Below are 11,710 nucleotides of genomic sequence, written 5' to 3'. Positions count from 1 at the left end.
CCAACATGGTCAGAAGGTAACATCTCTCCCAAGGAGAGATCACAGCGACCCCTTAGCTTCCTCATCTTCCAGCTGTTGCACCAACATGGTCAGAAGGTAACATCTCTCCCATGGAGAGATCACAGCGACCCCTTAGCTTCCTCATCTTCCAGCTGTTCCACCAACATGGTCAGAAGGTAACATCTCTCCCATGGAGAGATCACAGCGACCCCTTAGCTTCCTCATCTTCCAGCTGTTCCACCAACATGGTCAGAAGGTAACATCTCTCCCAAGGAGAGATCACAGCAACCCCTTAGCTTCCTCATTAGCTTCCTCATCTTCCAGCTGTTCCACCAACATGCTCAGAAGGTAACACCTCTCCCGAGGAGAGATCACAGCAACCCCTTAGCTTCCTCACCTTCCAGCTGTTGCACCAACATGGGCAGAAGGTAACATCTCTCCCATGGAGAGATCACAGAGGCTTCCTCATTCTTAAGAGCCGGAAAACGCTTATTGCCCAAGGCATTTCATTTTCACAGGATCTTTCAATTCCTGTAGTTAACGATTCCACTTACATCCATTTCTTTTTAATATAAATCCTTTCAGCAAATGAACAGTATAAATCTTCCCTCACCTACACCTTTCACTAGGATTTATAAGGTTTTAGTAACATCTATACCTATTGTTACCCTCTGTGATCATTAAGTCATCCAGAAACACTTCAGGCTATAGATCTAATGTTCAAAGGTGTATTCTACTTAAATGTTTAATAAGTAAATCCAAACCAATTCGGTAAAGTTCAAATAAAATAAATACTTCAACTTTTAATAAAATCACTTTCTAATTCAAAATAAATCCTAAAAAGCATCCAATCAAATTAAATGTTATTGGTCACATACATATATTTAGCAGATGTTATTGCTTGGTGTAGGGAAATGCACACAACAAACACAACGAAACAACTAACTGAATACTGTAGGTCTTGTACTCTTACTGCAATGGGCTAAATCAGGGTCACACAGAGTGTTCAAATCGGCTTTGAAACAAAAGTATATACCTCACACACATGGTTATGTCAGATACACAGTTGAAATGTATTCAATTTTGAGTTTGCATTCCAATATTATACGCAGAGTAAAAACATCACAGAAGACTGAAATATAACATAGAAACACCTGAATTTTCCCAGTAGTTTAGAATATTGTTGTATTTATTAATTATTCAATTATGAAAAATATGAATATAAATCCACCCATGAAGCCATTAGAGGGCGATTTGGTCATTTGACTGCAGGAAAGGGGTGCTGCAAATGTAACCTGTGGATAGGCAGGCTAACCTGTGGATAGGCAGGCTAACCTGTGGATAGGCAGGCTAACCTGTGGATAGGCAGGCTAACCTGTGGATAGGCAGGCTAACCTGTGGATAGGCAGGCTAACCTGTGGATAGGCAGGCTAACTTTGCAGACTACACTCGTAGAACCTAAAAGGTTCTCTGGCTATCCTCATAGGAAAACCCTTTATAGAACCCTTTTGGTTCCAAGTAAACCTCTTTTGGGTTCCAAGTAAAACCCTTTTGGGTTCCATGCATAACCCTTTCCACAAAGGGCTCTACATAGAACCACAAAGGGTTCTACCTGGAACTAAAAGTGTTCTACCTGGAACCAAAAGGGTTCTCCTACAGGGACAGACAAATAACCCTTTGGAACCCTTTTTCTAACAGTGTGGCACTATAGACCAGTCTTAACTAGTCTGATGCAATTGGTAACAGATCCTCTGTGTGTCTCTCCGATCTTGCAGCTTCTTGGGTCTCAGATACTAACCACAAGCTATTTCCTTTAGTTCTGTGGGGAGTCACGTAAGAGACGTCTCATGGGTTGTCTTCTTTTGTCATCTATACAGGAGCTACTGTAAAGGGAAATTGTCATTGTCATTTTGCCTCATTCTGAAACAGACAGATGAGTCCAGGGCATTTTTATTTTGATGTAGCCTGAAAAGGTTTTGCTCACAAAGCAATCCTTTAAACACAAAATTATTCTGTGAACACATTCTCACAAATGTGCACCTTCTATCAGATTTCTCAAACAAACATTTATATGTTTGTGTTGCATTTAGGATGGATGTGCCAAAACCATGGCTGAAACTACTGAAGAAACATGTTGTGTCACATGTGGTTTGTAGCTTCATCCTTCTGGGCTTGGAGAAGATGGTGGAGATGGAGTTTAGGTGTCCCTGCGATCCTAAATGGAACAAGATGTTTACGTCTACATTCTTTATCCTTCCTGCCATTACAGCATTCGTGATGATGCTAAAAGTACAAGGACCTACTTGTAAACAAGTGTGTAAGAGAGCGTGTAAGGGGGCACTTGTGTATTTGTCAAGCCTCATCCCTCCATTGGTGTGGTTGGTCATACTGTTCTTCGATGGCCAGTACTTTGCTTGTGTAAAGTCAAACTGGAATGGCACATTTGTCATTTCTAAGGAAGATGCTCCTCGGAAATGGTGTGAGCCAGATGAGGATGTACCCACTCATATGGATCACCATCTGGAATTCCTTGTTCAGTCTCAGGTGAGAAACCAGACCAATATTTTACATTAATGATATGTAGCTTTTTGAAGAATAGAACTTAAATGCCTTATGATTAAAAAAACAATCAAGAGTTCACCCCGGTCCCCACCACTTGGTTTGGTAAACAGCTGAGGGATGGGGCTGGAGAAATGTTATCACTGAAATTTATAGACAGAGATATCGATTCAAGGACTGACAATACATGAGATCAAAATGATAGTTTTAACCATGTTTTTATTTCAATCTGACATTCAAAAAACAACCAAGTGGTCACCCCGTTCCCCACTACCAGAGTGGTCACCCCGTTCCCCACTACCAGAGTGGTCACCCCGTTCCCCACTACCAGAGTGGTCACCCCGTTCCCCACTACCAGAGTGGTCACCCCGTTCCCCACTACCAGAGTGGTCACCCCGTTCCCCACTACCAGAGTGGTCACCCCGTTCCCCACTACCAGAGTGGTCACCCCGTTCCCACTACCAGAGTGGTCACCCCGTTCCCCACTACCAGAGTGGTCACCCCGTTCCCCACTACCAGAGTGGTCATCCCGTTCCCCACTACCAGAGTGGTCACCCCGTTCCCCACTACCAGAGTGGTCACCCCGTTCCCCACTACCAGAGTGGTCACCCCGTTCCCCACTACCAGAGTGGTCACCCCGTTCCCCACTACCAGAGTGGTCATCCCGTTCCCCACTACCAGAGTGGTCACCCCGTTCCCCACTACCAGAGTGGTCACCCCGTTCCCCACTACCAGAGTGGTCACCCCGTTCCCCACTACCAGAGTGGTCATCCCGTTCCCCACTACCAGAGATTGGATTCAAGGACTGACCATCCATGAAAATTATAGTTTTAACCATGTTTTGAAGCTATACAACGTTTTCTTACAATTACATTTACAAACAATGGAGTATAATAAGCTTATGTTTTGGGTTCTGATGGGGTACGACAGTTGAACTAAGCTCATGAGGCATTTATAAGTTATATTCTTCAAGAATCAATGCCTTTATATCATTAAGAAAAAAGTACAACAACAAAAAATGTATAGTATGGGACACATTTAAATGTGCCTTTATAGGCCATGAAATTCAGTACTCATTTATAAAACAAAAGCAATTTAGGTCAAAAGAGTCCTTAATAACAAAGGAAATAAAAGGTCTAACTGTATAGATAGCAATGAAAAAAAGAGGCACGGAATAAGTTAAGAGGAAAAACAACAAGAAATGGAGGAACTTATTCAAGACAGACCAAGTGTAATATAGTATAAATCCAATCAAATTGTATTTGTCACATACACACGGTTAGCAGATGTTATAGGTCACATACACACGGTTAGCAGATGTTATAGGTCACATACACACGGTTAGCAGATGTTATAGGTCACATACACACGGTTAGCAGATGTTATAGGTCACATACACACGGTTAGCAGATGTTATAGGTCACATACACACGGTTAGCAGATGTTATTTGTCACATACACACGGTTAGCAGATGTTAATGCGAGTGTAGTGAAATGCTTGTGCTTCTAGTTCTGACCATGCAGTAATATCTAACAAGCAATCTAACAATTTCACAACAACTACCTTATACACACAAGTGTAAAGGAATGAATATGTACATAAAATATATGAATGAGTGATAGCCGAACGGCATAGGCAAGATGCAGTAGATGGTATAGAGTACAGTATATACATATGAGATGAGTAATGTAGGGTATGTAAACATTATATAAAGTGGCATTGTTTAAAGTGTCTAGTGATACATTTAATTACATAAAGATGGCAAGATGCAGTAGATGGTATAGCGTACAGTATATACATATGATATGAGTATGATATAAAGTTGCATTGTTTAAAGTGGCTAGTGATAAGTTGATCAAATTTTCCTTTATTAAAGTAGCTAGAGTTGAGTCAGTATGTTGGCAACAGCCAGTCAATGTTAGTGATGGCTGTTTAACAGTCTGATGGCCTTGAGATAGAAGCTGTTTTTCAGTCTCTCGGTCCTCACTTTGATGCACCTGTACTGACCTCGTCTTCTGGATGATAGCGGGGTGAACAGGCAGTGGCTCGGGTGGTTATTGTCCTTGATGATATTTTTGGCCTTCCTGTGGCATCAGGTGGTGTAGGTGTCCTGGAGGGCTGGTAGTTTGCACCCGGTCATGCGTTGTGCAGACCTCACTACCCTCTGGAGAGCCTTACGGTTGTGGATGGAGCAGTTGCCGTACCAGGCGGTGATACAGCCCGCCAGGATGCTCTCGATTGTGCATCTGTAGAAGTTTGTGAGTGCTTTTGGTGACAAGCTGAATTTCAACAGCCTCCTGAGGTTGAAGAGGCGCTGCTGGGGAACTTAAAACTTTCCACCCTCTCCACCACTGTCCCGTCAATGTAGATAGGGGGCTGCTCTTCAGTGTGAGGTTATTTTCTGAACAGTCTTTATGTTTCCATCTGATTGTCAAACAAACTTAAAAAAGTATGTGATAATTTTGGCATCCGAACAGTGCACTGTGCACCTGCCAACTTTCCTTCAACTTGCATGTGTGGGGCCCACTGGCCCTGCTGGCACTGATGAAAAATCTGCAGTTTTTGTATTGCATGCACTGAATCTGTTTTCCATTTGTCTGTTTCCTCTTGTTTTAGGTCATTGGTCTGGCTCTGCTCTCGGTCATCTTTGTGGCACTCACATTTTTCTTGTGCTTAAACTGCTGCTGCACAGGACTGCAAACAGTGATAACAGAGCAGCAGAAGGAAGTTGACAAGAATGATGGCAAGAAAGTTTTTGTGTCACATGTGGTTTGTAGCTTCATCCTTCTGGGCTTGGAGAAGATGGTGGAGATGGAGTTTAGGTGTCCCTGCGATCCTAAATGGAACAAGATGTTTACGTCTACATTCTTTATCCTTCCTGCCATTACAGCATTCGTGATGATGCTAAAAGTACAAGGACCTACTTGTAAACAAGTGTGTAAGAGAGCGTGTAAGGGGGCACTTGTGTATTTGTCAAGCCTCATCCCTCCATTGGTGTGGTTGGTCATACTGTTCTTCGATGGCCAGTACTTTGCTTGTGTAAAGTCAAACTGGAATGGCACATTTGTCATTTCTAAGGAAGATGCTCCTCGGAAATGGTGTGAGCCAGATGAGGATGTACCCACTCATATGGATCACCATCTGGAATTCCTTGTTCAGTCTCAGGTGAGAAACCAGACAACTTTTATATTAATGATATATAGCAATTTATTTTTTAAAGAATGTAACTTACATGCCTTATGATGAAAAAAACAATCAAGAGTTCACCCCGGTCCCCACCACTTGGTTTGGTAAACACCTGAGGGATGGGGCTGGAGAAATGTTATCACTGAAATTTATAGACAGAGATATCGATTCAAAGACTGACAATACATGAGATCAAAATGATAGTTTTAACCATGTTTTGAAGCTATACAACGTTTTCTCATGTAGCTCACAGGTATGTGTGAAACTACATAGACATTAAAACCAGTACATAGTGATAGCTCTGACGTCATCCCGATGGCGCATGAAGCCGAAAGTATTTGAATCTGAAGCTCATCATCCCACCATATTGCTGAATGGGGTTGAACGGTGTCATGTAAAAATCTTCTCAGTGTGAAATAGTTCCCAATCGTTCTGATTGTGTTCTGATTGTGTTCTGATTGTGACGTCGTGTTGTAAAATAAACTTTTTGAGATTGCAAAGACCAGTCTCAACGTCAACAGTGAAGAAACGATTCCGGGATGTTGGCCTTCTAGGCAGAGTTGCAAAGAAAAAGCCATATCTCAGACTGGCCAATAAAAATAAAAGATTAAGATGGGCAAGAGAACACAAACACTGGACAGAGGAACTTTGCCTGAAGGCCAGCATCCCGGAGTTGCCTCTTCACTGTTGACGTTGAGACTGGGGTTTTGCGGGTCCTATTTAATTAATCTGCCATTGATGACTTATGAGGCGTCTGTTTCTCAAACTAGACACTAATGTACTTGTCCTCTTGCTCAGTTGTGCACCAGGGCCTCCCACTCCTCTTTCTATTCTGGTTAGAGTCGGTTTGTGCTGTTCTGTGAAGGGAGTAGTACACTGCCTACAGTAGCATTGTACGAGATCTTCAGTTCTTGGAATAGTCTTCATTTCTCAGAACACAAATAGACTGACGAGTTTCAGAAGAAAGTACTTTGTTCCGTCCATTTAGAGCCTGTAATCGAACCTACAAACGCTGATGCTCCAGATACTCAACTAGTCCAAAGGCGGACAGTTTTATTGCTTCTTTAATCAGAAGAACCGTTTTCAGCTGTGCTAACATAATTGCAAAAGGGTTTTCTAGTGATCAATTAGCCTTTTAAAATGCTAAACTTGGATTAGCTAACAAAACGTGCCATTGGAACACAAAAGTGAGGGTTGCTGATAATGAGCCTCTGTATGCCGATGTAGATATTCCATGAAAAAATCTGCCGTTTCCAGCTACAATAGTCATTTACAACATTAACAATGTCTACACTGTATTTCTGATCAATTAGATGTTATTTTAATGGACAAAAAAATATGTTTTCTTTCAAAAACAAGGAAATATGTAAGTGACCCCAAACTTTTGAATGGTAGTGTATGTCTATATATCATTAATTAAAAAATCCCAAAATGTATTTTCCAATCCCAGAATGCTTTAATTGCACAGCAAAATCAAATGACAGAACGATTCTACCTGCAAATTCAACCCGCCAAATGTTAAAACCTCTCTAGGTGAAATTGCAGAGCGCCAAATTCAAAATACAGAAATACTCATAATAAACATTCATAAAATATACAGGTGTTATACATCGGCTTAAAGATGAACTTCTTGTTAATCCAGCCGCTGTGTCAGATTTCAAAAAGGCTTTACAGCAAAAGCATACCATGCGATTATCTGAGGACAGCGCCCCGCTTACAAAAGCATACAAACATTGTCCAGGCAAGTATATTACTCACGAAAGTCAGAAATAGCGATAAAATTAATCACTTACCTTTGATGATCTTCATATGGTTGAACTCACAAGACTCCACGTTACACAATAAAATGTTTGTTTTGTTCGATAAAGTCCCTCTTTATATCCAAAAACTCAGTTTTGTTCAGTAATTCACTGGCTCAAAGACGGTCACAACAGGCAGACGAATAGATCCAAATAGTACCGGTAAAGTTAGTCGAAACATGTCAAAACAATGTTTTTTATTAATCCTCAGGTTTTCTATTGTCTTTATAATCAATAATATTTCAACCGGACCACGGTCTATTCAATACAAAGGAAAAAGTACGGATGGCACGCTCCCGGTTGTGCGCGCAAAAATCTCTTGTTCGTTCGACTGACCACTCAGAAAATGTTGTGATTCTTACTCATTTTTCAGAATAAAAGCCTGAAACATTGTCTAAAGACTGTTGGCATCTAGTGGAAGCCATAGGAACTGCAATCTAGGTCCCATCCTTTTATATGGTGGATAGGCTTTCAATGGAAAAACACTCAATTCAAAAGAATGCCACTTCCTGGATGGATTTTCCACATGTTTTCGCCTGCCATATCAGTTATTACATTATTGTAACAGTTCTGGAAACTTTAGAGTGTTTTCTATCCAAATCTACCAATTATATGCATATCCTAGCTTCTGTGCCTGAGTAACAGCCAGTTTACTTTGGGCACGCTTTTCATTCGGACGTCAAAATACTGCCCCCTACCCCAGAGAGGTTACCTTCTCTGGGATATGTCACTTGGCCAAAAGCCAGAAAAAATGTAGCGCGCCAAATACAAATATATTACTATAAAAATCAATCTTTCATGAAATCACACATGAAAGACACCAAATTAAAGCTACACATGTTGTGAATCCAGCCAACGTGTCTGATTTCAGAAAGGATTTACTAGTAAAGCACACCAAACAATTATGTTAGCTCAGTACATAGCCACAGAAAAACACAGCCATTTTCCCAGCAAAAGAGAGTAGTCACAAAAAGATCAAATTAATCACTAACCTTTGATGATCTTCATCAGATGACACTCATAGGACATCATGTTACACAATACATTTATGTTTTGTTCGATAATGTGCATATTTATATCCACAAATCTCGGTTTACATTGGCGCCATGTTCAAAAATGCCTCCAAAATATCCTGAGAAATTGCAGAGAGCCACGTCAAATTACAGAAATACTCATCATAAACTTTGATGAAAGATACATGTTTTACATAGAATTAAAGATACACTTGTTCTTAATACAACCGCTGTGTCAGATTTTTTTTAAACTTTACGTAAAAAGCACACCATGCAATAATCTGAGACGGCGCTCATATTTAACAACATTTCTCCGCCATGTTGGAGTCAACAGAAATACGAAATTACATCAGAAATATTCCCTTACCTTTGATCATCTTCATCAGAATGCACTCCAAGGCATTCTAGTTCCACAATAAATTGTTATTTTGTTCGATAATGTCCATTACTTTTGTCCAAGTAGCTACTTTTGCTAGCATGTGGCAAACGTCGGACGAAAACTTCAAAAAGTTATATTACAAGTCGAATAAACTGGTCAAAGTAAGTAGAGAATCAATCATCAGGATGTTGTTATCATATATATCCAATAACGTTCCAACCGGTGCATTCCTTCATGTCTGTAGAAGTTATGGAACGCAAGGCGACATCATGTGATATCATGAAGAAAGCGCGAGAGCAGGAACTGGCAATCTGCCAGACCACTGACTCATTCCCCTCTCATCCGGCCCCACAACACAGTATAAACTTCATTCAACGTTCTACCGACTGTTGACATCTAGTGGAAGGCGTAGGAAGTGGAAACAGATCCATATATTACAGGGAATTGAATATCGACCAGCCTCAGAATTCTCACTTCCTGTTTGGATTTTTTCTCAGGTTTCTGCCTGCCATATTAGTTCTGTTATACTCACAGACATCATTCAAACAGTTTTAGAAACTTCAGAGAGTTTTCTATCCAATAGTAATAATACTATGCATATATTAGCATCTGGGATAGAGTAGGAGGCAGTTCACTATGGCCACGCAATTCATCCAAAAGTGAAAATGCTGCCCCCTATATCAAAGTTTTTAAACAAACCTCTTAAAAGCACCCGTGAGGAAAAAGCTGTTGTTGATCTATTGCATACACTGATTCTGTTTTCTATTTTCATGATTCCTCTTGTTTTAGGGCATTGGTATGGCTCTGCTCTTGGTCATCTGTGCGGCAGTCACACTATCTGTGTTCAAAGACTGCTGCTGTGGAAAATGCTGTGGGGATGTAGACGAAGAAAACGAAGAAAGAAAAAAATGACGAAGAAATTGAGTTGAATTTAGAAAGGATTCAACCACCAGCAACAGCTTCGGCGTTAGGGAATCAATCATGCACAAACTGATGGATGCACATGCACACACACACACAAGCGCACATGCATGCATACTAAGAGAAAGTTTAAGTTAGATTTATACTCTTCTCTCTGCAATTACCAACTGCCATTTCCTCAATGTACCCTGTACTCAATGTATGGTAATATGTCATTGTTCAGGATGGAGCCAATTGCTGTTTGAAAGCTTTGTTTTAGGTTTCTCTCTACTCTGATGATTAAGAGAACACCAAGCAAGAATGGGAATGTTCAATTATTACATATGTTGGACACGGGCGAGCCCAAACACACACACACACACACACACGCACACACAATGTGTTTACTGCATTGCTTCACTTACGTTTCTATGATGTGGAGGTCGTGAGGAAATCACTATAGTGATTAAATCATCTCCACACTCTACATTATCTCCACCTTCTAAATTATCTCCACCCTCTAAATTATCTCCACCCTCTAAATTATCTCCACCTTCTAAATTATCTCCACCCTCTAAATCATCTCCACCCTCTAAATCATCTCCACCCTCTAAATTATCTCCACCCTCTAAGTCATCTCCACCCTCTAAGTCATCTCCACCCTCTAAATCATCTCCACCCTCTGAATCATCTCCACCTTCTAAATCATCTCCACCCTCTAAATTATCTCCACCTTCTAAATTATCTCCACCCTCTAAATCATCTCCACCCTCTAAATTATCTCCACCCTCTAAATCATCTCCACCCTCTAAATCATCTCCACCCTATAAATCATCTCCACCCTCTAAATCATCTCCACCCTCTAAATCATCTCCACCCTCTAAATCATCTCCACCCTCTAAATTATCTCCACCTTCGAAATTATCTCCACCCTCTAAATCATCTCCACCTTCGAAATTATCTCCAACCTCTAAATCATCTCCACCCTCTAAATCATCTCCACCCTCTAAATCATCTCCACCCTGTTCATCACTCGTGGAACAAATGTCAAGGTTTTTCCCCGGTCAATTACCACCACATGCAGGCAGCCACAGGTCTCTAGGTACTCTCTCTACTAAACTATATCTTTCTATTATTATACTCCCCCCTTCACTACAGTATCTCTCCCCTTTACTATAGTATCTCTCCCTTTACTATAGTATCTCTCCCCTTCCCTATAGTATCTCAGATCTTTACTATAGTATTTCTCCCCTTTACTGTCGTATCTCAGCCCTTTACTATAGTATCTCTCCCCTTTACTACAGCATCTCACCCCTTTACTACAGCATCTCACCCCTTTACTATACTATCTCAGCCCTTGACTATAATATACTATTTCCCTTTACTATAGTATCTCAGCTCTGTACTAAGGTATCTCTCCCATTTACTCTAGTATCTCTCCCCTTTACTATATTTTATTTATTTATTTTTATTTTGCTACAATGTAAAGTAGTGAGTGTACAGCTTGTATAACAGTGTACATTTCCTGTCCCTTCAAAATAACTCAACACACAGCCATTAATGTCTAAACCACAGGCAACAAAAGTGAGTACACCCCTAAGTCAAAATGTCCAAATTGGGCCCAATTAGCCATTTTCCCTCCCCGGTGTCATGTGACTCGTTAGGGTTACAAGGTCTCAGGTGTGAATGGGGAGCAGGTGTGTTAAATTTGGTGTCGTAGCTCTCACACTCCCTCATACTGACTGGTCACTGGAAGTTCAACATGGCTCCTCATGGCAAAGAACTCTCTGAGGATCTGAAAAAAATAATTGTTGCTCTACATAAAGATGGCCTGGGCTATAAGAAGATTGCCAAGACCCTGAAACTGAGCTGC

At 40.9% G+C, this 11,710-nt stretch overlaps 1 protein-coding gene across 1 annotated transcript; it reads left to right on the top strand.

Moving 5' to 3' along the window:
• The first annotated feature begins 1,934 nt into the window (after positions 1–1,934).
• Positions 1,935–11,361, top strand: LOC121840096. The gene is made up of 3 exons (XM_042301848.1): positions 1,935–2,544; positions 5,177–5,725; positions 9,727–11,361. Exons 1-3 carry the CDS (start codon positions 2,092–2,094, stop codon positions 9,847–9,849), a joined length of 1,125 nt encoding a protein of 374 aa, XP_042157782.1. The 5' UTR covers positions 1,935–2,091; the 3' UTR covers positions 9,850–11,361.
• The last annotated feature ends 349 nt before the right edge of the window (positions 11,362–11,710 follow it).

This window comes from Oncorhynchus tshawytscha, linkage group LG19 (assembly GCF_018296145.1).
Source record: "Oncorhynchus tshawytscha isolate Ot180627B linkage group LG19, Otsh_v2.0, whole genome shotgun sequence".
Classification (NCBI taxonomy): domain Eukaryota; kingdom Metazoa; phylum Chordata; class Actinopteri; order Salmoniformes; family Salmonidae; genus Oncorhynchus; species Oncorhynchus tshawytscha.
This window is presented reverse-complemented; position numbering and strand designations above follow the sequence as displayed.